The sequence below is a fragment of the Arvicola amphibius genome, chromosome 7 (assembly GCF_903992535.2).
Source record: "Arvicola amphibius chromosome 7, mArvAmp1.2, whole genome shotgun sequence".
NCBI classification, from domain to species: domain Eukaryota; kingdom Metazoa; phylum Chordata; class Mammalia; order Rodentia; family Cricetidae; genus Arvicola; species Arvicola amphibius.
The window spans coordinates 31345191-31371762 of NC_052053.1; the positions used below are offsets into that span (position 1 = coordinate 31345191).

Here is a 26572-nt window from a genome sequence, read left to right on the forward strand (position 1 = left end):
CTGCAATAACCCTATGGCGATTACTTCCTGCCCATTTGTGTTTTACTGGGACCTGAGTGCAGATTTTCCCCCTTCTCCAAGTGCTTCCAGCAGTTTGTTGGACACTGAATGGCCAGTATGTCATATCTGCGGCCTCTGTTTACCAAACACATGAAGGACATGGAAGAAAAAAGGAGCTGGACCCACTGGATCAAATCTATTTCTTCTGGACTTCCTGGTAGCCGAAGCAAGAAACTGATTTGTGCCTATTTGATTGTGGGCTTTAAAAAAAAAAAAAACTTGTCATTGAAGCCATTCAATGGATACAGTCATTTTGATACAAAGACCTCCACCCCTGTCTGGGAACCCTCTGAAACCTGATTGGAACCTGTGTCCAGGAAGAGCTTGCCACATTTTGCCTAGCTTCTCGATCGGCATTCCGCCTCTGTACACGGTTTTCCCATCCCATCTGCTTCATAGTGCTTCTCCCCACCCCTGTGACTACCAGGGCTCACAGCTGATGGCTAGAGTTAGCATCACTACCTGCCTGAAGGGGCCCCACACCGCCTCTTCAGTGCTATCTCTACTCCAAGGCCACTCTGGACCGTTCTCAAGACAGCAGTCCTGCCTTGCCAATGTCTGCCAGGTTCTTCCAAGCCTCTTAGTGGGAACTGATTTCCATGAACTACAAAGGTCTTTTGTGGAGGTTTAAGTGGTCTATGATGCTTTGTGGAAGTTTAAGTGGTGTATGATGTTTTTTTTGTGCTGGAACTCCACAGCCTATGCAGAGGTCTTGTTCCTCTCTGCTCAAACTATGCTTATCTCATATTTTATGTCCTTCTGGAGCCAGCTCAGCTTCCAGCCTTAGCATCTCTTGGAACACAGGCAAGACAGTGAAGAAGAGGGCAGAGGAGAGATATAGGGAAGCAAAGTGTATGGGAAGGGCAGTAAAGATGCTGAACTGTTTCAGATGGAGTCATAGGACCGAACTGAGACACTCTCCAAATACAGCAACCATTGTTCCTTAGCTTCTTTAACCATGCCACCCACCTGTCATCCCTCCTCTTCTGGCATGACTTGTACCCCAATAGGCAGAACAGTAAACAGCAAAGAATGAGGCAGAAAATGCCCATGATCCAAAGGTCATAATATATTTTTGGTTGCTGATAATCTACAAGTAACAATTTGGTTTAAGCATGAACTCATTTCACACGTGTGAACCACATCTTTCCAGTTCCATGTTAATCAACAGCACCCAGTTCATGCTTTCTGCTCCCTGCCCTCCCCTTTCTTCTGCACTGGATGACGGACCACAGACTTCACGGAACGTACTGGCTGGAATTTCTGATTGCTAGCCTCATTCAGATTTGAATTTAAAGAGTTTAGACAGTGCTGGGAAGGGAGGGTGATTGCCAAACACCAGCTCCCTTTGTTTTCTTTAAAAAAAAAAAAAACTCGCTGATGGGTTGGAGTTAAAGTTTATGCTAGAACGCAGGGCTCTTTACCATGGAATTTCACAGCTTCCTTCTTTAAACAACCCTCATTTATAGCTCACCCATGACTCCTTGGTAACAGCAAATCTACGGAGCCCCCTTTTTCCCTGGCCCAATCTTCAGTTGCCATGGAACATTTAAAATCAAAATATTACCTATTTTCTTAATCACTAGAGATAAATTAATCTGAAGTCTTGGATACCTTCCATTCCACATTTTTTGAGATGGAAAAAAAAATTCCATGTGATAGACTCCAGTGACTTGATTTACTTTTTGAATTCTAGTTTTCAAAGTTCACTGGAAGAGACCACGAAGTCAGCTTCATAGGCATAGAAGGCTGGGCTGGTGGGGTGGCCCATTGGTTAAACCTAATGGTGTGAGTTCAATCTCTGGAAAACAGGTAGATGGAAAGAACCAGCTCTTGAAAACTGCCCTCTGACACATACGTGCTGTCAATTGTGAGTACGTGCACACACACACACATACACACACACACAAGATTTTTTATTAATCTAAACACCAAAAACAAAATCAGAAAAAGATTACAGTCTACTAGTGATTATAATTTGACTAGACAATATGTCAATTGCATAGTCAAAAGAAGTGCTGGGGAAGGGGGAAAAACTCTGGGAAATAAAAAAAAGACACTAAAGATGCTTTTAAAGGTCCCAGGTGAAGCCACATATAATTAATACAAAAAAGTAGAAGCTAGGAAGGCTGAAATAACTCAAGGTGCTGAGTGGAAGAGGGTGAATCCATATTAGGCTTCAAAACTGATGCTTCCTAAGGAGTCTGAGGTTGGGACAGCTGGCAAGATAATGTACCTGCCCACTCCTTCTTTTATGGGGAACTGAAAAGTCTTATTTAAGATGAGACATTCCCAAAGCATCAGGGAGAACAGACCAGCACAGCCCGTGTCTGAAAGGAGCCCATAACCAGCATCAGAACAGACTCAACGGAACAATAAATCAAAGCAGAGAAGACAAACCCAGTGATGCAGAAGCCAAAGACATCTCCAGCAAATCACTTCCCAGACTGAGTGCTCACCATTCACACCAGGGACCCTGCAGAAACACAGCTTTCTCTTGAATCAGTCTTAGCTTCCTATAAGTTAGGGGTCAAAAAGTCCCTCCTGTGTGGGAGTCTTGCCAAAGACCATGCTCTCTCTTCTGAACCAAGCCATTCTGAATTGACAGCAAATCCCAGCATGCAGAAACAGATAGGGGTAACTGTGTTCTAAGAAAATTTTATTAGCAGAACCTAGGTGGTGGAATGGATTGGACCTGCAATCCTATGTCACAGATGAGAACAAGCAAGGCCAGCACCACTACTAACTTTTAAAGAAGCAGCCCATTCTAATGGTCCATGTTTAGTTAGAGGGAAGAGATTCCTATTTAACACATGTAAAAGCAGAAGTGGAGGGAAAGAAATCAGGATCCTAAAATAGCAAAGAGATGTTCACTTGACATTCTGAAACTGTGCTATAAAAGGGACAGAGGGGACAATGAGACCAAACACTTCATTTTGTACTAGAGTTCTTCTGTTGGACTTGACATTTAGAGAAGAGCAGGTGACTGGGCCGGGGACAAGAACTCTTGTGGTTTCCTGTGAATCTCGGTAGGCTGCCACTGAGGGTGGACGTGATACAGTGACATCCGTCTCTCTTGGTGAGGGAAGATCCCTGACCGTCTCAATGCACTCTTTGTCTTTAGCCTCCCCAAGTGTCTCTCCCCTCACCTCTCACCCCCAAGAAAAAACAAGCAAGCAAACACAAAGTCACTGTGGCATAAAATTTTATTCTTTCAGACAGCTTATGTCACCCAAGGTACCTGGAAACACAACTTTAGTGACATTGGTAAATGCCCTTCATCAGAGGCCTCCATGCTGTCAAGAGACACACGGCATGCATTACACTAGATAAGTCAAAGTTTTACACCCCATCCTCAACCACCTCCTAACTGGCAATCAGATTCATAGAATTTCAACTGGAAATTTCCCTCCCACAGCTGCCTTTTTCATTGACCAGGTGGTTAGTGGGTACCATTGTTTAAATCTTGACTATTACAAGGTTATAGTTTTGGTCCTCAGCCTATTGGTGCCATTAAGGAGGTGGTTGAGCCTTTAGGGAATTGGGACTAGTGGGAAGTTTTAGGACATTGGGAACATGACTTTGAAGGGTACTGTAGAGACCTATGTGCACGCTTTCTCTCCCATCCCTGTTCTCTCTTTCCTTCCTTCACCCTTTTAAAAAGAAATTTTTATTTTTGTGTATTGAGTGTGTATCCATACATAATATATCTGTGTACTGCATGTATGCAGCACTCAGAGGCCAGAAGAGGGCATTGGATCCCCTGGGACTGGAGTTATCAGTTATGCACTGCCATATGAGTGCTGGGAATCGAACCTGGGTCCTCTAGTGGATCAGTTAGTGACCATCTCTCCAACCCATTCTCTCTCCTTCTCAAGTCTCTGCTATGAGTGACTGGCTCTTCACTCTCTAACACAAGCCTCAAACCAGTACGTACTGCAGTCTCCAAAATCGCAAGCCCAAACAAACCATCTATATGTGGTTTTTTATAAGTGGATCATCTCAGGTACTTGTTACAATAATGGGAAGTTAACACAGTAGAGAAACGGCTTTCCCATGGGTAGAAGAATCAAATTTCACAGAGATGCTTTGAGCTAATCACGGAAGCCAGAGAGTCTGACCCAGCAGCCTCTGAGAGAGTCCATGAGGTTAAAAAGTCCTTCCAGATGAAGGTCCGGTCAGGTCAGGGTTTATCAAGCTACTGTAACCATCAACAATACTGGTGGATCTTCTGACAGAAGTGACGGGTGCAGTGGCCCTAGACACTGGAAGTTAGGCAGTCCTCTTGGCACCTACCAAGTCCTCATGTTCAGTGCTGTGACCTCATGGAGGAGCATTTCAGTGAAGCAAACCTCTGCCTTCTACTTTGGGGTCCAATTTCTCCTCTTTATCAAGTGAAAGATGGGCCTTGGCTCCCAAGGTCACGGGTCCACAGTCTGCTTTGTGCTTTACAGTGCTGGTTTCTGTCCCTCTTAGGAACAGTAACATCATAGCAAGGGAAGCATGAAGAGGCAAGCCAGCACCAGGAGGTAGGGCGTGGGGACACTGCCGCCAGATGTCCTCTGTGCGTGCATGACAGCGAAGACTGCGTTCGTGTGGTTAGTCGGCAACTCGACATTGCAGATCATCCCTTCACAGCAAGACCTGCACTCCTGGAGAGGAAGGAAAGGGTCGGGAGTGAGGGGCAGGAAGACGGAGGGAACCAACAAAAGAAAGAAGGACAGATGCTGGAGTGGACAGTCCAGCCTGTGCACTGCCCGGCTTGTGGGTACCTTCCCCTGCAGTGGGCTGAGCTAAGACCATCCTGAGAGGTTTCATCCTAACTCTGGATGTGTCTGTGTCAAACCCAAGCATGAGTGAGGTGAAGAAGGGAAGCTGAATCAGGCTGTCTGAGTTGCCAAATCTTGACAGGTTTACTAGAAAACGGTGAAACCAAAGAAAAGTTAGGAACTTTCAGGACTTGTCATTGGTTTCTTTTTTAGTGTTGCCTGTTAACTAATAATGGTGAGTTGCTATTCACCATTGGGTCTGCCACTTCACCCAAGTCCCATTATTACTGCATTGACAGTATGAAAAAAAAGCCATATGTTCTTATGAGTGTTTTCAAGGGAAGCAATCTCTGATGGTAACAGCAATGCATGCTGGGCCCGAAGCCATGAGCTCATGAACTAGCCACTCTTCCAGGTTTCCAGGCCAATGAGGCAGAAGAAAGGCAGCAACTCCCAGCATCGCCATCATTCATTGGTTGTCCAGTCAGCTGCCCATCAGATCCACCCAGGGTCTTTTTCAAATCTTGCTATGTGGCCCAGGCAGACTTCACACTCACAATCCTTCTGCATCAGCCTCCAGAGTAGCAGGATTACAAGTGTGAGCTCTGGCACCCAGCCTGGGGTACTTTCTTGATCCCCTGGACCTCTACGCGAAGTTCCATTTCAGTCAGTCTAGGATGCTGCCTTCCCACCTCACCAGCACGCCTCGTCTTCGCTGCCCTTGTGTGATCAGAGCCAAAAGCCACGGATGTCAGGGTCACTGACTTTCATGCTCCATCACATTCTAAAATCTCATCACTACACATGAACTTTCAAGTCATTTTTCCTCCAAAAGTTTAGGATCTCTGCATATAAGAGCACATTCTTGTTTGAGATGCTAGAGTGAGCATATTAAAGGATCGGTTGATCCAATATGCGTCTAGACTTTATCTTATTCTCTTAGACTCTTTCTCCACTGAGCACAGATGGAGAGGGAGACAATGTTTCAAAGGCAAAAGTCCTTTCTACCAGGTAGTACCCTGGGAAGTGGGCGGGGTGATTTTAGCCAGGAACAGAACACGTCGTCATCTATTCTCCAGTGCATCTCACGTTCAAGGATGGCGTGTTCCTGAGCTTCTAAAGCAGGCTTCTGACTACTCATGCAAGTTCTGAAGCCCGAGTCTGGCTCTGTAGCCTGAAAACTATCATTCATTCTTAATACCATTTCTTTTTTAAGACAGACTATCTTCGAATGTCTGCTCTCCACACTGGCACTGTCACGCATCTTTTTGTCAGAGTACACCCATCCAACACATTGCTCCTCCTTGGTTCTCCCATGATGCTTAACTTACCACCATCACCATGAAACCTGGGGAAGTAACTACACACACACACACACACACACACACACACACACACAGTCTTTACCGTGTGTTCCGAGTCTTGGCTGTGACGGCAGCCCACGAAGTGGCATTCATTTTTAGAGGCACACTTTTTAGTGATGGACGTACTTCTTCCGTGGCTAGTGAAGTGGTGGACAGTCAAACAATACTGTGTATCTAGGGAAATTTAACAACAACAACAAAAGGCCCTTTTATTTCCCATTTTGCAAAAGAGAGCCCTCAACCATCATGCTAGAAATGACTAAAATTCGAGATAATCTTTAGGCTTCTAGGTGAGAAATTCAATAGCAGTGAATATTAGAGTTTTTAGGCGGTGTTTCTGTAAAGGCATCAGCTCCTGGAGTACACATGTACTTTGAGAATGAATACAAATGGGTAGCCAGTTCCTTTGGCATTAGCTGAAGCCAAGAAAAATGTGCAGAGTTTTATCACTCCTTGGGTCTGCTCACCAAATATGAGAGTATTTATGCCCCTAGTCTGCCCTTTCTTCCTCTGAAGCATGCATTCTAGAACTCTAAATGAAGACAAGAACTGTGAGCACAGAAACAAAGATTCTGAAAACTTAGCACCTCGCTCATTATTTGATTCTTGCAGGCTAAGAGGTGAATGGGTCTCCAGCTACGTATCAGGTCACCTCCCTTTCTCATCTTGCGTATTCATATTCTAAGCCTTCTAACATGCCGGACTCTCTCATCAATGTATTCCACTCTTCCTCTCCCCTTCACTTCATGCTCCCCACTCATGCCTGTTCTATGTAGTTGGCTCATTTCCGTAGTTAGCCTTACGGCATTAACCACCCATTCTATGAAGGCATTCTTTTTAGAAAGAGATTCGTGTGACATCACAGGATATTCTGTTTGAGCTCTGTGTTTCCTCCGTCTCTACCACAGACCACGGAAATGCTTGTTAATTTATTCACCATGGATCCCAATAGTCAGTTGACTGGGGGGAAATGGACCAAGATTGAGAAGATGGAGTTTTTAGAACTATCACAAGTAAGTCCTGTTCGATCCTCTGAGATCACTGTATATTTTAATAAAATGCACTATGTACAGTGGCATTTTGATAACTTTAATAACATTTACAATGGCAAATACATTCATATTGTAGATTGGTAGTCAGTGACCTTCTAACTTGTGTTCATTCTTTCAGTTTTTATAGTGAACCTTTGGGAAGCCATAAACCATATTAACATTTTTTTGTTATTTTAGACAACAGCTCATTACGTAGTCCTGGCTGATCTAGAGCTCCCTAGCTAGACCAGGCTGACCTAAAACTCACACAGAGATGATCCTTCTGCCTCTGGCTCTTGAGTACGGCATTAAAGGCATGCACCATCTTGCCCACTGCCATACAGGTAGGAAGGTAGGATTAACCAAGTCAGGTCTCAAGGGTTTGTGGTCTACATCAGTACACTCGGCTGCCCCCCAGAATACTCAACATTAAAAGTAGCTGACTTTTGGAGTCTGAAGGAAAAGGAGGCATTAAATGTTCTGGGGAAGGTACTTAAACTCCAAACTCAGAAGAGCTGGGAGCTGGGGCTGCTTGTGTTTATCCAGAGCACTGCACACATCACACACACGAAAGCATCCTCTGACCAGTCAACAAAAAGCTGGTGTAAATAACACAAGAAATAGCATGCTATCATGTGCTGTTACATAGACACCCTCTTTTGACAACAGTGACATACCACAAATGGAGCTTCATAGAAAGAAAGAAAATCTGAGAGGACAAAGAACAATAGCCCGGGATGCTTGTCATGGAAGACTGGTCGACTATCACTTCCCAAATAACAGCAAAGGGAAGAGTAAGAAATGACACCTCCGTCATAATTCCAGATGGTTAACGTCTTTGAGACTTGAATAGCAGATGGTCAGAAAGGAGCTCTCATGCTGTTCTGGAATGTGAGGTCATTCCATGCTGGAAAGAGTGGGCTTCTCAGGTGGGCTTGGCAGAGACAACAGGCTGCCACTGTTAGTATAAGGGACACTGCTAGGGGATGGGAAGCTAAGGTCCCCTTTTTTGTTATCTGTGGTTCAAAAGAGATGTTATTAGGGCTGGAAAGATGACTCAGCTCTTGTTGCTCCTCAGGGGGAGCTGGTTTCAGGGTTTCAGTTCCCAGTAGCCATGTGGAAACTAATGAGCATCTACAGTTCCAGCTGCAGGGGCTCCAATGTCTTCTTCTGGTCTCCTTGGACACCAGGCATGCATGTAGAGCACAGACATACATGCAAGCAAAATACTCATGCATATAAAATAAATTAGTCTTTAAAAGATATTTAAATAAACAAAATAGACGATATTCTAAAACCTGAAGCAGATAAAAGATTTTCATTGATAAACAACACAATGGAGCATTGTGCACATAGTAGGCATAGACTTTGAGGGTCAATTCAAAGAATAGCATGATCCATAAAGGGAAGACCAATGAGCAGATAAACTTTAAAGCTATTCTAACCCTTCTATTTGGTGTTCAGAGGAAATTTAAAGCAAATTGTTAAAGAATGATATCCACTATCTGAAATAAATTAGGAGAAACAGTTATCAACCAACCTTAAAACTAAAACAGTTGTTACCAATCCATCTCTTCCTAAGTGTATTTGAAGTCCCCTCTGTGGGATGGAACTCATGCCTGGTACTGTTACCTGGGCCAAAACTCTATGGCTCGCTAGGTCCTAAGAGAGAACCTTCTGCTATTGTTCTGCTAAATGGACATAGTAATACATCGTCCCTTCAGTTCTTACCTTTATTTCTATAGATTAGCGCCTCTCTCAACCCTCATCAAAGAATCAATTAATACAGAGACCTACAACTGGTCAGTGTGCAGAGGACAAGAATGTGGAACATTCACTGCTGAATGGAACAGCTGTATCACGGTCCCTCTTCTCAAGGAAAGAAAGATAGCTAAGATTTTAAGCGCCAGGGAGAGTGAACTCATTGGATTTTTTTTTTTAAAAAAAAAAGAGCCCACAAAAATTGGGAAAGAATAGTGGTGTGTGTAGAGGAAGGGGATAAGGGAGAAATTGGAGGGGAGTGAAAAAATGCTTTGACTAAAATGAATTCTACACATGTAAAAAATTCTAAATAGAAAAAATCCTTTAAAATAACAGATTTTTTGTGGAAAAGTGAAAAATTCACACAATTAGACATGTACAAGAATATAATAATTTAAGAGCAATCAATCTACAGAAAAATAAAAGAACCTCAAGAAAAAAAAGATTCTAGTAATTGATTCTTCTAGAAAAGAGGTAATGACAAACCTTGACCATATGGATGCTGTGGCAATTTTAAAGAGTTGCCATGGTCATGGTGTCTCTTCACAGCAATACAAACCCTAAGAAAGAAGTCACAGGTGTGCACATTTAACTTAGTAATGATTCTCAGTAATGTAGCCAGTAGGGTTTTTTTTAGGGGTCCCACAGGTTTTTTTATATCTGGATAAAATTAGGCCATTCTACTATTATAAATAATATAGTATAGAAAGATTCATGGTAACAAACCCAAACCAGCAATTTCTAATTTTGGAAGTCTGTTCTCTACTTGTCTTTCTTAGGCCATTGCCTCTGAAAACCTAAAAGTCAGAGCAGCCCAGTCTCAATATATTCTCCCAGTTCCACACTCCTGTGAATGTATTCTGTCTGCTTTATTTCCACCTCTGTATGAAAACACTCAGGTCCCTTGCAACTCCATTTCCTCCTCCGGGAGTTCCAGCTCCCACCGTCTAAACAGAAGTGCCGACAGTCCCATCCCTACTTGATGTACGCTTTGACTCTGGTCTCCAGCTAAGCATTCTCCACGCAGCGGTCACAGCAATGTTGCATGTCACAACCAGTACCACATGTCCCAACTTCCACGCTCTATCAGAAAAAGAAACATCTGCACGTCTTTGAATGTGGGTGCCTCTCCGATTGTTTCTCCATCTCCCACTGTGCCACCCTGACCGATCGGTTACTGGAGAGGCTACACAAACTATTGACTTTGGAAGCCTTTACATTTGAGATGTTCCTTCCAGGCACACTATTCCTGCAGCTCTCCATCTGGTTTCCTTGTCTTGGCCACTCAGGTCTCTGTTTGAATGTATATTCAGAGGAGATTTCCCATGGCTACCCAGGATCATCTGTCAGCAAGTGTTTACTGAGTGCACACTAGGAGCCAGGCAGCAGACTGACTGGGCACTAGGGATGTGTCAGCAAACTACCAAAGACAGTCAGATGTTTGATGGGAGCGTGAATGAGCTTCCCAAGCATCTGTGAATCTCCAGAGAGGAGTACAGAAACCTTTCTTTGCTTTAAGCCAGTAAGTATGACGTTTCCAAGGTATCATCAAGCATCAGACATTTGTGGAATTATCTGAACGCTTTAGTCAACACTGTGGTTTCTCTCTTCTTGCTAAATACCTTTTAAGAAATTTTTCCTCATGATGCAAACAACTACATGTTGAGGCTGTGTCAGCCATTTCCAGGTTCTCTCTGGATGTTCTGCTGTCTGGATAGTCTTTCCCAAGAAACCCAGGACTCCTACAGAATGCCACTGGGCTGTCAGTATGGTACGTTGTTGTCTCTTCCAGCTAAGGGAAGGAACTAAAGAAAGTGAGGACACAGAAAATCCAGAGGAGTTTCCACGCTGGCGTACTCACCCTGTGGACACCACTTGTCTTCCGCCCAGCGATTGCAATTATAATTATCCCCTGCGTTCTCGCAGGTAAAACACTTGAAGCTGTTTGGAAATGGTGTGGCTTTAAAGAAAAAGGGAGGAAGGTCAGAAGGCAACATTTTCAAACATCAAAAATAGCACAAAATTAGCAACTTTGTTAGATGAGACACAAGACATCCTCTTGGGAATGCCTGTGTCCTGAAAGCTGGATCTCTCCATCTGATTTGTGCTTGCTTCATTTGTTCCCTTCTACCGAGTACTGCAATCTTTCGTTACAGAATGGCTCCACAAGCGACTCTGAAAGATCCGTGGTATGGTTCTATTACAATTTATCTTCTGAAAGGGAGATTGAGAGAACGGGCAAGGATGATGGTGGCATTTGAGATACACACGCACGCGCGCGCGCACACACACACACACGGGAGATATGAATAGTACAGGAAGTGCAGAGTGAAGAATAGCTAGGGCGTACACCTGTGTAAGGCTAGGATGGAGACAGCTGTCACCCCGGCTGTGCCTCACCAGCACCAGGAAAGCATTTTAAAAGAGCAGAGGAGAAAGGAAAAGAAAAACATACTCCGCATCTCACCCTCTGGCTACTATGTGACTACTTTTAGTGGCAAAATTTTTGTGCACCATCAATTGTGAATAACAGTAATGAAGACTCAGGTCCCACTCTCTTCCCAATTTCAAACCTTCTGATGAGTTCTCAAGTAATGTTAATGGCCATTTGAAAGAGCAAGTGTATCACTTCTGCAGAAACTTTTCATAGCTGATAATCTTCTCTGATGAAGTCAAGAAAGGTCTTTGAACTTCCTCCGCTAAGCCACAATTAGAAACAGTGCTCACACAAAGGGACATGAGAACCATAACCCGTACTTACGGTCAAGAGGGGGCCTCACATTGTAGAAGTTAATGTTCTTGGCAAACGCCCAGTTTTCTGAGAAGATCAAGATCTGAAGGATGGTCACAGCTAGCACGTGGCAGAGGAGCAGCATTCTGACCTCCTGCATTGGGCAGGCCCAACTCAAATGTCTGCCATAAGACACAAATGAGGTCAGTTCACTTGTTTCTTATATATCAATGTATAAGAATCTTATACATCTGCTTCTGCTTTGAAAGCTCAATTCTTCAACCTGTTGAAAAGGATCAGAACCACAAGTGTCATTCAGAATAAAATTAAGCAACTACTGCCTTCAACTGGCCTGCTGAATTTCAACTGGACATCTGGTGAGCCTCCCTGTCCAGGAACACAAGCGTCTGGCACTGACCTGGCTACACCAGGATCCTTCTGTGTCTGGGGCTAGCTAGTTGATGCTGTGCTGAATCCTGCAATTTTTTTTTAATCAAGCCTGGTTGCTGGTTTATTTACGTGAAGTCACTAAACCACTTCTTTCTGAAAATCCTTTCCTTGAGTAAACAAAGGCACTAGATCAATTTTGCAACCCCATCAAATCCTGGGAAGAACCATAAACATAAAGCCAGTGGAGCAAACACTGAGCCAAGCTCAATAAGTCAGGACTCAAATCTCTGCTGATCCCGGAGCTTACACATGCAGAGAAGAGAAGGGAGCATTGCTTGAGGTGTCTCCTCCACCAGCACCTGTCACACTGGGTGCAAGGACAAACCACCAGAGTGCTCCAGAGGAAACAACCCGAGTTGAATGCTGGGAACGATCTAATGATGCCCTTGGTCCGCAATCACTGTTGACTGTGTTCATAACTTTGAGCAGACGGGACTGAAACTTGATGGAATGACAGACAGGCACACGGTGCTGAGTAAAGGACATGATATTTTGGGCCCCCCTAGGACTCACAGGTTCTACCCTGGGAAGCCAGCCTGGGGGAGTAGTTAAAAGTGCAGTCTCATCACGGACAGGCTGTCTGGCCAGGGAAAGGGGAGTGTGGGCTGCAGAAGACAACATGCGGCGTGGACTCCACAGGTTCAGGTGCTGGCTCTGCTCTTTATTAGCTTCTTGACCTTGGGCGAGCTCCTTAAACTCTATTAACCTCAATTTCCTCACCTGTAAAACGGCTTAATAATACCCACCCTACCCACACATGGGGATAATTGTGAGCGTCAAATACAGGTTCAGATAGAATCACATAGCTCGGAATGAAGCACACATAATAAGAGTTCTGTGGAAATGCTGGAGTTCAATAGAATTGGCCAGACTCATTTTCTTCTTGCTGAATCAACCGGTCTCAGTGACTCAGGGAACTTTTCAAAGGAAAAAAAATGGCTTGATAGCCACACATCCACGTGATCCTTTGCATTAACTCTTGATATCCACATATCCACGTGGTCCTTCACATTAACTCTTGATATCCGCATAGCCACATGGTCCTTTGCATTAGCTCTTGATATGCACGTGATCCTTTGCATTAACTCTTGATATCCACGTGGTTCTTCACATTAACTCTTGATATACACATATCCATGTGGTTCTTCACATTAACTCTTGATATCCATGTGGTCCTTCACATTAACTCTTGATATCCACATATACACATGGTTCTTTACATTAACTCTTTTTGAAGTCACAGCGATAGTGTGTGCATTCCAGGATTTTTCTTCTTCTCTTGTGATTTTTGCACGTAAGTAACACATAAGCAAGGGTACTGAACTGGCTGTCAGAGAAAGTCTTGCCTTCCCTACAGAGGACCTTTGTGAAGGCAAGACCGAGACGCTAAGGATGTAGCCAGTGAAATAAAGCACACTGCTAAGGAATTTCTAAGAATATAATAGGGCTAAACTTTATAAATTTTGCTTTATTTACATCAGCACACAGACCCAAAAATATTAAATACATTTTTCTAGTTCACTTTAGTAACCAAGATCGAAATTCTAACGGTCATGTTTCCACGTTTCTTATGGTCTTCCTGAAGAAACAGACATTGTCAAATCAGGTGGTTATATGGAAACACAATTCTGCTTTTCCTATTCACACATCTAAAGTGGTCCATCCCAAAGTTACAATGAATCTGTAGCCAAAGGATAGAACCCAACATTCCAAGAGAGACTCTTTAAAATGGGGAGCTGAGTTCTCATCCCCTCCCCGCAAACCTCAGAAAGCCCGTGCTGTAACAGCCATCCACATCCCTTCTGTAAGACGGGCAAGGTTCCTAAGAACACAGATTTCGGACTCACATTGTCTACACTTCAATCATCAATAAGCAGCTATGGGACCTTAGACATGTGGCTGAAGCTTCCCAATTCCAGCTTCCCCCTCTGTAAAACAACCATAGCAATGCCTGCTTGAAGTGAGGTTTCCACGGCCTCATGCCTATAAGGCTGAAACTGCATGCTGAGCTACAGTTCCATGTTCATCTAATGCTTTCTATTGGATGGTAAAGAGCACTGATTCAAATACCTGCTTTTAGACCCATCCCTTGTGATGCCTGGGTCAAGCTCATTAACCTCTCTATAGCACAGTTTGGTGCCTGTAGAATGGGAGCAGTGACGCTGCCTTGTAAAGCTACGGGAATAGAACTGGCTAAAGGACGTACAACATTTGATCTATTTCGTTAATCGTGTACCTGGACTTTGACTAATTCTTGCAAGCATTTATTGCTGTGAACAAATTCCCAGTTTAAAATTACAGATTAGAATCCCTGTTTTCCCTTTGAAACCAAAGCTTATCCATTCATTCAGCATGTCATTGTCGACGCCTACTGCGGCGCATGCATTGTTCTTATTGACTCCCCACCGATGCCTCTTCCTCTCATGAAAACTGCGTGTTAGAGGGAGAAGGCAACACAACGTGGGGGGGGGGGTCTATGAATGAGCCAGTTGTAAGCGCCACAAAGGCGAAGCAATAGGGTGATAATTTGATAGGAAGGGAGGGAGGGACAAGAACTAAACCAAAAAGCAACCCTGATCCTATGGCGGGAATTGCAGAAAAACGGTCTGGATGGCTGGCTCAGTGGATAAGTGCACCTTTCTGCACGAACGCGAGGGCCTGAGTTCAGACCCATATAAAAAGACAGGTACACCACAAAGGTACCCCTTGCGTGCCTAGAACCCCAGCGCTGTGTATGTGGAGACAGGAGGATTGATGGGGCTTGCTGGCTGTCAGTCTGGCTCCTAGGATCTCACTGAACAAGGAATGAAGTGAAGAATAAGAGTAGGGCATCTAATTTCCTCCTCTAGCTCCTGCATGCACACACAGGTATGAGCATCCATGCACACAGCTCACGCGCGCACGCACACACACACACACACACACACACACACACACACACACACACAAAAGGGTGGTATCAATACGCCTGGAGCACACAGTATACTGGTTGGGGGAGTGGACAGACAGTCAGGTCGCTTACATCTTGTAAGCACTTACCATAAAAATTTGGATCCAGGAAAATCAAGAAGTTGAAAAAAAGGCAACACAAATGTTTCGTGTCTGTAGAGACACTGGTCCCAAAGCCCTAGCTGTGTTTGCTGCTCCTGGAACGAAAGGGATGCAAGAGATGGTGAAGGCAGAGAAGGCGGAATTCAGATCTACCAGAGGCTTCCAACTACTGAATGGAGATAGTGAGACGACTCAGTCAGTAAATGCCTGATGACTGTGATCGTTAGCATCCGTGGAAAAAGGCAGGCAGAGCAGCGTGTGTCTATAATTTCAGCATGGGAAGGTGGAGACAAGGGGACCCCCCTGGAGCTAACGGTCAGTCACCCTAGCCCATCAGTGACATCCATGTTCAATAAAAGACACTATTATAGGTGAGGTAGAAGCGACCTTGACTTGTGACTGTCACAAGCACAAGCATACCTGTAGATGTCTATGTACCCCCCATACCTACACAAATCTAAGCACAAGGCTTGGTTTTTTTTGGATTCTCCATGCTCAAAAAGAGTGCTGGAGAAACTGGGTCATTACCATTGTGAAACTGGGGAAACTGAGGCTCACAGGCATACCACCACTGACTGAGTAGCCCCTCAAAAGTTTCCACGTGGTACCATCTGACGATTAGCGAAAGGCAAAATGAAGGGTTTGAGTTCCATGGGGCTGCGTCTATGCAGTCGGAATGTATTTTCATTCCCACCTCAAAGTGAAGCAGCCCAGCCTTATTCTGGCAACAGTCTCCAAGACTGAAAAGGTCTGTCTCTCAAATGAGGAATGAATGAAATCAAGGTGCCTTCTAGCCTCCTAAGCAGGCTTTATAATGTAATACCATCCACTGTCTCCTGAGCAACGCCTAGCTCTGTCTTCTTCAGTGTAGAGGTTTGCATTTCCACGACTGTTGTTTTCTACATGCAGATCGCATTAGGGCAATGAACAGGAAAATGGTTAAACAGAGTGTCGTGGAGTTGCTGGACACTGAGAATCACTGCACAGGACTAAAACACGTCTGTGGAGACCTTGCTGAGCAGGCACACTCCCCTCAGTCTCTGTCATAACCAAGGTGACAGGAATGCTTGCCTTTCATTCCACGGAGGAGGTGGAATGTATAGCATGTGCTCCAGGAACCCAGGCCATCACACGGGCTACTGTTACTTCACCATGTAGGATGAGGGGTAACCCAGGCGGTTCCTACAGTGATTGGTAAAACTGTACGTGTAGATATTTCCCTGGGTGGAGGAGCTCAGAGGATTCCGAGAGCCACGTAATGGTGAAAAATTGCTGTTTACTGCTTCAGAATATAGCTGTCGATGACTTGGCTTCCTGAGAGAACGTTCTTTATTCTGACACTAAGACAAAAGCTCCATTGTGCACCGTGGATGTGTGTCTACCACCCTTAACACTCAACGGAAGCTCAGAACATCTTTCTCCAAGAGAGCTTACTGCTTTCATCCATGTTTTCCAGAGACACGCTTGGACAGAAACCCCATGTGTGTGGTGCCGGCCTTCCCTGTGCTTTGAGTCCCTTCTTTGCTCCAGAATGCAAACGGCCTCTTTGCCAGGGAAGGGAGAGACTTCTTCCAGGCATATTTGTAGAGATTCAGGAAGCAGCTCTCAGGCATTCCAGAGAATGGCAGGTAGCCAGATTTGAAGTGAAGGAACCCCCACTCCTCAGACTGGCCCACACCTGCCCAGAATAAAAGACTTGATTCATGAGAGAGCCTGTAGTTCAGAAGCGGAACAACTTCCCAGGCCCCAGTCCTCACAATCACACAGTCGGTACTTCTGCAGAGCTGGTGGGGGTCTCAAGAAGCAGCATACCACAGCATCTTTTGAGGCGGTAAAAGGATCTACATTTTTTATTTTAATATCCCTCGGTTGTATGCTCAGCACACGACACATACTCACTAAACACATTTTGGAACAGAACCAGCATCATTACCTGTGACCTAGATGGAGCTCCTAGAGCCAGTAAAACAAAGGCATGCGTGGTGAAGAACCGGCAGGGTGTCCAGAGCTGTTACAGGATGGACTCCTAACAGAAACCCAAGAGACCAAAGCCGGGCAGTGAATACTGCATTTCTTACACAGTTCCTAAACTATGAGTCAGCAAGCACAAAGTACCTCCAACTGCTAATGAAATAAATGAACAGGGGTAATTGAAGGGAAGCAGCCCTTCTAAGTCCAACATGCCCATCAACACTTGGGCTCGCACCTCCCTGAAAGCACCACTTACTCCGCGGGCAGGTACCCTAATGACAATCTTAATAAGCCTGGCTTTGCTCGTCAAAAAAAAAAAAAAAAAAAAAAAAAAAAAAAAAAAAAAAAAAAAAAAAAAAAAAAAAAAAAGGATTGAAGGCAAAGTGGAAATTCAAAATGAGTGCTGAAATCTTACTGGAAAGGAACGGAAGAGGTGAAAACGCCCCTATGGAAAGGGGAAGTTTGCCAGAAGAAAACGTCACCTATCCACAGTTAGAGTGGGGTACGAGTTGCTTCTGGCTGGGAAACCAAGATAGTGAAGAGAGATGCTCAGGGTTTTCTTAAATTCTGGAAGCATGCCAGAGGATGTACAGTCTACTGGCCTCCTTCTAGAGGAGCTGAAGGCTAGGTGCTGAGCCCCCTGGGCTTCGGAGCCGGTTCCCAGGGCTTCAGTTTCTACCATATGGAGTGGTTTGCTCTCTATGAGACATAATATTTGTGGAGGATTTCAGCTTCTCCACATCTTCAGAGTTCATAATTTGAAGTCACATCCTTACAGCAAGATTCTTCTGAACACTTAGTTTAAAAAAAGCAAATAAGAAGGAACAAACCCTTAAGTTCCCATAAACCAGTGGTACTAAAAGGCAGCATGAGCCACGGAGAATATGGCTGACAATATTATTTGAGGGGAAGAAAAACAATGGCTTCAGAAACTCCCAGATTAAAATTCCAGCTCTATTGTTAGTGATCAGACAACTCAGAACTATGAAGTAGTGTCCCCTTCGGCAATAAGGAAAGTGGGCTCAGAGTTGCGCTGCTAACTCAGGCTGTGGTATGACGTCAGGGCGATTATGAATATATAAACTACCTTCTATTTAACCCCAAGAATCTTAAGCGCCAAATTCACCCTCTACTGCCCCCCCCCTCTGCACATCATTACAGACTAAAGATCGGATCCACAGACATACTTGTGCAAACTTCATATTATCTGGAGTGGGCGGGACGACACGGGGGTCTGTGAACTCATTTCTTAAGAGGATTCAGAAGTTCTTCCTAATGCAACTCAAGCGGAAAGGTGAAAAACTGTGTCCCAACACGCCTTCCACCGTGAGTAACATACGATACTGAAGGAGGTATACTAATGAAGAATTCCAGTCATGCCTAAAGTCTCAGAGCTGTAACATGGCATTGCCATAATATCCTAGATTCTCATTACACCACTTAAAAAAATATACAAAGAGTTGGGCAGTGGTGGCACACACCTTTAATCCCAGCCCTTGGGAGGCAGAGGCAGGCAGTATCTGTGTTTGAGACTAGCCTGGTCTTCACAGCAAGTTCCAGGACAGCTAGGGCCACACGGAGAAACTCTGCCTTGAAGAACTAAACAACAACAGCAACAAAAATACAAACAAAAAAGAGTTTTCATCAAACAAAGGATAACCTCACCAGTGGCACCTCACTTCTATGCATAAACTGCACGTTCTGTGATGCGAAAGATGTAATTCCTTATCTGTTGCACGGAACCAGGTCAATGACAATGCCTAAACCCATGCTAATGTTAACAGAATTTCATTACGCAAATCGATTTCAATCTAATTGTGAGGTAATACAGGGCCAATAAGTATGAAACTCAGATTCTTCCTCATTTTAAAGGGTGATTCGAGTTTCAAGAAGATGCTAAAGGATGCTCCCAGGCTGTAGTTTTTCAAACGGCAGTTTTGTCAAAGGTGGGATTTTATGTGCTTTCAGAGGCTTTCATGATACCGGAAGAGGAAGATGGTAAAAAACAAAACACATGGACAAGACTTAAAAGCTTATCTGGTTAATAGTAGCAAGGAGGTTTCCTTTGATGGATCCAGACTGATTTATCAGGTTTCCCTGACACGGACAAACGGTAGGAAGTTCCACTAGTCAGCTTTGTGACCACAGCAAGGATCCCCAGTAACCAACTCTGAGGGAAAATAAGTTCACTTTGATTTGAATGAAAGTTTCATCCGGCGATGAGCTGGGCTCGCTGTCTGCAGTTTGTGGAGAGGCAGCACAATGTGACTGGGGGACACAGCATACCTCAACTGCTTGCCGCATGGCCAGAAAGAAAAAGAGAGAAAGAACAAGGGGCTGAGGCTCTACTATCCCCTTAGAGACCATTCCCCCTCCCTCCCCTCCGCTATGGCCTAAAAACCTTCCAATAGTCCTGCCCACCTCGTCGTCTTTGTCTTTCTTTGTGCTGTTTTCGTTGGTTGTTTTGAGACAATAACTCTGCTGGCCTGGAATTCTCTATGAGGATCCAGGTAGCCTCAGACACACAGGGATCCACCTACCTCTGCCTCCAGAGTGCTGGGACTAAAGGTGTGTACCCAGCTAGGACCTACCTCACAATCTGTCCCTACAGTGTGGCCTAGGGATCAAGACTTTCACACGGGCTACTAAAGACGTCTATGATCGGATCTATAGCAATATCTAATACAAATGTGTTGACTAAATGTGAGACGCTCCTTCACATAGGTGAAAGAGTGCTTAGCACTCGGTGAATAATTTTTAAGAAGTTTATGCCAAATCATTTACATACTAATGCTTTTTACATACTGAATAAAAACCTATGCTGGAGGAGAGGATAGAAAGGAGCCCAGAAAAGGTGGGTTTCTTTCCATGAACAGCATCTTCCTCTGCTGTTTCCCTTTGCTCTGCGTTTCTTAGGTGAGCGAGACACAGTAGAACTTTAAGTCATCACTCTTGGTGTTTAAAATGTCCAATGTTTAAATAAATTAATGCGCCTTGAGAGCTGCCATAGTAGAGCGCACCGACTGACATAGGATAACATCTAAGATCTAATTTGATGAGCGCCAGATGCAGCTGTCATTTGATCATTTGTTTTAAAAACAAAAAAGCCAACAGCCAGGTGTGGTGGTCACTTTTAATCTCACTACTTCGAGGCAGACATGGGTGAGTCTCTTTAAGTTCCAGGCTAGCCTGATCTAGCCTGTTCAAGTGAGTTCAAGCCTAGCCAGGACTACCTGGTGAGACCCTCCTGCCTATATTAAAAATAAATAAATGAATAAATTAAATTTTAGAAGGGCTAAGGCATAATACTGAAAGGTAATTCAGCTCACATTCTTTTGCTCCCAGGTAGACAAATACAAGAGCTCTTTTCTTCATGGAAGATGCATGTCTTTATTATTTTATGTATATTTTTATTTTATGTATAAGAGTGCTCAATCTGCATATACACCTTTATTCCAGAAGAGGTTACAGGATTCAACTGTAGATGGTTATGAGCCACCACGAGGTCACTGGGAATTGAACTCGGGACCTCTGGAAGAGCAGTCAGTGTTCTTAACCACTGAGCCATCTCTCCAGCCAAAGAGGCACGTCTTTAAACTTGAGGGAAAGACTGAAGTGGATAACAGTCTTACAGGAGGCTGCAGGCAAACAGGTCATAGCATGCTATAACTGAGTACCATCGACAGACCTGCATGAATGCAAACTGAACAGAAACACAGGGTGGGCAGAGAACGCATGGTTTTTATGATCCACATCCATGCTTATTGTACTGAACACATTTCCTTTAATAACCAAACAAAGCTCTCTTAAAAGAATCCCAAGCTGAAATGCCTGACAGCTGGCTAAAGATCCATTACTCTCCATTTGTTGAGTGAAGCTGTGTGTGTTGCCAAGGGGGGAAGTGAGTATTCTCAATTATTCCATGTGTAAGTTATAGGACGGTTTGCTTTGGCTCAGATGACATAAAAACGAGCGTTAATGTGTTCATACACGTGAATTTCTTACTTTAATTCTCCTGAACATATTCTAACATGATAGAATGTGGTAAAGCAGAAATCATAGGTGATAAGTTCATTTGGACACATATTTGTGTGTGTGTGTGTGTGTGTGTGTGTGTGTGTGTGTGTGTGTGTGTGTATGTATAGATAGATAGATATAGATATATGAATACCCAAAAGCACGCGCGTGTGTGTGTACGTGTGTGTGTAAATGTATACATGTATTTTATAGGATGACTCAATGGCTTAGGCCAAGCTATAAAAGCATACATACAACTCTGTTTAAGAGACTGAATTCCGGGTATCCTAGTTGGCTTTTCTGTTGCTGTGCTAAGTACCACGAACTTGGGGAGAAAAGGGTTTTGTACATCTTCCACTTCCAAATGACAGTCCATCATTGTGGGAAGCCAAAGCAGGAACTCAAGCGATACAGGAACCTAGAGGCAGGAAGTGAAGCAGAGGAACACTTCCTACTAGCTTGTTCCTTATGGGTTGCTGGTGCAACAGCCTGCATGTTGACACCACTCATGACCACCTGTCCCCGGGTGGCACCACTCATAGTGGGCTGGGCCTCCCACATCAATTATTAGTCCAGAAAATGCCCCACAGGCTTCAGGCCAATCTAATGAAAGCTTTCTTTTTTCAGTGGAGGGTCCCTTTTCCCAGATGACCCTTGCCTGTGTCAGACTGACAAAAAAATATAACCAGTCCCCAATAATCTCACAGTTTACAGCACCCACCAGTGACCAATAATCTCATGGCTTACAGCATCCACAGTTGCCCATGGTGAGAACCCAACTGGTACTACACACTGTCCTGTTTCCTGTTTTCTTCACTGTCCTGGGGCACGATGTCACCAGCCATTGCTTATGAAGCCCCTACTAGCTCAATTTTCTTCTCAGCTCTCCATCTAAAAAATAAACGGGACAAGCAAACAACGAACGTACAGAGTTCATTCTGAAACAGGAGGGCGTTTCAAAACCAACGATAAACTGCACGCTAAGGCAAAAGAAGATTGTGCTGACTTTTGCATAGTCACAAAACCCAGAACAGATTCTTCAAAGAACTCTCTGGAAGCTGACAAGTTTATAAAAGCCATCCTAAGGAAAAAAAATTTCTGTATCTTGCATATATAGCAAAGTTACAGCGTGTCACTAGCATTATAAATCGTCACTATTACCACTTGGAGCGGAAGGCAATGTACATATATAAAGATATATATGTGCATAATTTTGTATTCCCAGAGGAAACTGAAAAATTATGTGCATTAAATAGCATTTTAATTGCAACATGAAAAACGATATTTAATGGCTGGTAATGTGGCTCGCAGTCCCACAAAGGTAAAGTCAAGCAAAGATGCTGTCTGATATAATGGGGAGAAATTGGCCTTTGGAGACACCAGGCCTGGGCAGAAATTCTGACTTTCGTCTCTATTCCCTCTCACTCAATTGCCATGAAACTCGGTTTCCCTACCAGTAAAATAGAAATATCACATAAGCATTTTATAGAGTTTAGAGAATTAAAGGGAAATAAAAGCTAAAATGATGTCACAACGCCAACTTACCAAGCTAAATGTAGAGAATTATTCTTCCATGATGGGTTATCATACTGGCCAATATCAGTATTGATTTTCAAAAACTGAAAAGACTCAAATTCAATATGTATGTTTTCAATTCTCAATTTCTATGATTATCTGGAGATATATGAAATCATGATTCAAAACCTCTGAAAACCAGCAGATGGAATAATATCCAGACATCCTTGGATTGAAATATTTCATCTCCCAAGGAAACTCCTTAAGAAAGGAAGTAAACAACTCAACGTACATTCAGGAAATCCCTGAAAATGATCAGATTCACTAGATCCTGCCCTCCCTAGAGTAAAAAAATAAAGACTGCTTGAGAATTGCTCTCAGACAAGCCAAGCTGCCCTGAAAAAGCGGAGACCAAACAGGCAGCAGAAACAAGCTGAACTACTTTAAAGGGGCTTAGGCCATCTGAGCTACCTGGACATAGGACACTTTCCAACCTGTTGAGTACCTGCAGGCTCTGTGTAGTGAGCTCCAGATTCCCAGCTTTTGTGAGCTATCACCCATGCTGGGGTGGGCTTTGGTGATGCAGCTGTCTCTGGGTCATTTCTGTACCTATAAGTAATCCCTACCAAATTCCTGTAAGTACTGCAATAAAACTCATTGGTTCATCAAACTGGAATTTGATAGTATCCGTACTTGGGTCTGTCGTGGGCGGTAGACATGCATATTGTATCTCCCCAAGAAAAGTCTTGGCACACACCAAACCTGCAGGAGCTCTTACAGCCTTTGATCCATAAAGCCATAAGCGTTCTTACATATCATTTTTTTACTTTAAATGTATATCACACATTCCATCCTGCTTGTAAGGTCCGGTTCAAATATTTCTCATTCACAAAACCTTCATATCTACTCCAGCCTGCAGGATGGTTTCTAGCTAAGAAAATCAAGAAGCTTGCTTGTTAAGATACAAGGCTGACCTCCTTGGAGGCTTTGGAGATGACTTGGTGGGTAGATTCCTTGCTGGATAAGCATGAGGACCCAAATTCTGATCCTCAGCACTCAGGTAAAAGCTGGGAACTGTGGAGTGCATCTCTAACCATGGTTCTTAGAAAAGGATCCGAGACAAGGACTGGTGAAGGTTGCTAGACAACCAGCCTAGACCAATCAGTGAGCTCCAGATTCAATAAGAGACGCTGCCTCAAAAAACTATGATGGAGAATGACTGAGGAAGACATTTGAGCACATGCATAAATGCCAACATGCATATGAATACACACACACACACACACAACACACCAGAAAACCAAAACCAAACAAACAAACAAGCAAACAAAAACCTGTACTACTATCCTTTTTCAGAACTAGGCAGAACAAGTTCCAATCCTTGCTTGGAAATGGATTTTAAGCTCTCTACGAGATTTACAGACATTACAGGCAAGGCATTGCCAATTAGAAATATCTTTTCTTTTCTACAAACAGAATTTTCATTTCCATTGTGATAATTTATCAAAGTGAGCAAGCTTTCACTCAATCAGTTTCCCATTTGGAGGCCCATGAGAACTCTAGTTTCAACAACTAACGCCTTCTATGGTTCAGTGCACACATTCCCTTTCCTTCAACACGCTGTAGCAATGTGATCTTCCTCAGCTGGCTCCATTTGGAGAAAAGGAAATGACTTCATTTACTCCTTCCTGAAGACCCACCACCCTCCATCTCTCTCCATCCCATCTGTGCTGGGAAGGCAAGCATACACCATTCAGAGTTCCTTTCTGAATGGTTCAGGTTTGGCTTGGCCAATAGCACCGGCTCACAGATTGCAAGGTGGTTGCAAAGCCTGGCTGGAGATCGATCCCTATGACTACTTCCCTTGTGCCACTATGTCTGTCACTGCCTACCAGGGGACATGCCACACCTATCAAATAACCATTTGCCCTTATCCTCTAGACCTGAGTTAGGACGGAAATGGCTCTTCTCTGTAGCTAACTCTAGAGTCTGGTACTATCTGCTGAGGGCTTCCTGGGTCGTTGTGAATTGCTCCTTGTTAACTTTCTGAAATAACAGCAGTCGATTGTGTCGTCTAGTTCCTTCCAGAACTCCAAATGAATCTTGAATCCAGTCTCTAGACACCAGGAAGAGACCCACTCTGGACACCACTGCCCTTTGCTGTAGCAGAGCGATCACGGGAAACGCCGTAGTGCATGAAGTTTCGTTACCAGTAATGGGGAAGAACTATGCTCTCTCAATCTATGAGGAATCAACACATGGCTAATACAGCAAATCAATCAATAAGAAACTGAAAACACCACTGGGTTTTTAATCAGAAGATAAATGTAGTTGAGTATTTTAAAATCTTATTCAAATATTACAACCTCAACGAAATTTAGTGATTCCTAACCCAACCATCTTGAAGTGTATCACAGAATAAGCAGAATGAGGTGAGCAACATCAGACAAAAGACCTTAGGAAAAGGAGCACAGACAGCTATTAACATAGCAATGAAACTCATGAAGCCACATACATCCAGAGGTGCTCCCTCTCATTGCATTACAATAATACAGATATATGTATATGTGCTTATACATATCTTCATGGAAACAAGTCTATCTGAATGTAACCAATCCATGGTTATATACATGAAACCTCTATTAATTGAGTTGTCTTATGCTCTATAGTTTCCTTCCTAAGACATTCTATTTTATAAACTAACACTGGATATTTCTCTTGACATTGGGTTTCTCTCTTAAATTAAGAACCTTCTTCCAAAGTGTCTGTTTTTGTTTGGATCTTAAGTGTCCACCAATGGCTTATGTAATGGAGGTCCCCAATATAACACAATGTTCAGTGGTTGAACTTTGGGGAAGTGACTGATCATGAGGGTTCTGTCCCCACCACTGGATTGGTCCATTGATGAACTCACACCTTGATGGACAGTTGGGAGATGCTGGAAGCTTGAGAAGAGTACATCCTTGAGGGCTGTCTTCGGGGACCATGTCTTGTCCCTGGCCCATCCTTTTTGTCATCTCTGATATCTGATTTTTGGCTATGAGGAGGTAAGCAACTCTGCAACTCACCATGATGTTGTGCCTTATCATGGTACAGAAGCAACATAACCACCCAACCATTGGCCTGAGCTTCCAAAATCACCAAGCAAAATAAATCCTTCTCCTTTAAGTTAATCTCTGCCCTCTGCCTGCTATTTTGCCACAAGAAGCTGAACAACATGCTTTCTCACTCTTCCTACAGCATCTCACCTTCCACACCCCAAAGCCTCCCCGCATCCTCCACCAGGCCAATGTTCTCAGGAGACTCATTCACCCAAGGGAACTGCTTTACTTCACCTTCCTCATGTACTTGAACTCACCTTTCTTTTTTTTTTTTTTTTTTTTTTTTTTTTTTTTTGGTTTTTTGAGACAGGGTTTCCCTGCAGTTTCTAGAGCCTGTCCTGGAACTAGCTCTTGTAGACCAGGCTGGCCTCGAACTCAGAGATCCGCCTGCCTCTGCCTCCCGAGTGCTGGGATTAAAGGCGTGTGCCACCACCGCCCGGCCTGAACTCACCTTTCTTAATCAAGTCTTCCTCCTCCTCTTCTCTTCCCTGTTCTCATTCAAGGACGCTTAGCAAAACAAAACAAACAAAAGAGTTGAGCTTAAAACGCACATTCCGATCTCATCGGAATCATTCTACAGCAATGGTCAGGAAACTGGTCCATTCCCTTGACTCTAAACTAGAGCAGTTTCCATCTACCCTTGAGTATTTAGGCTCAAGCAACAGGAGATGATCCCAACCCAAAGGCCTTGAAGTCTCAAATTAGCACATTCACTACACGCTGATTCATCCCTAAAGAACATTCCCGTCTG

At 43.8% G+C, this 26572-nt stretch overlaps 1 protein-coding gene across 1 annotated transcript in view; it reads right to left on the minus strand.

Moving 5' to 3' along the window:
- Positions 1-3378: 3378 nt before the first annotated feature.
- Positions 3379-26572, minus strand: part of Lypd6b (LY6/PLAUR domain containing 6B) — a 160596-nt gene continuing 137402 nt past the window's right edge. Inside the window, exons 5-9 of the mRNA XM_038337524.1 lie at positions 15206-15312; positions 11747-11898; positions 10847-10945; positions 6237-6367; positions 3379-4712 (exon numbers count right to left, since the gene is read on the minus strand). Of these exons, the coding sequence (XP_038193452.1) occupies positions 4548-4712; positions 6237-6367; positions 10847-10945; positions 11747-11876 (525 nt within the window). The 5' untranslated portion in view covers positions 11877-11898; positions 15206-15312 and the 3' untranslated portion in view covers positions 3379-4547. The remainder of the gene's footprint in view (positions 4713-6236; positions 6368-10846; positions 10946-11746; positions 11899-15205; positions 15313-26572) is intronic.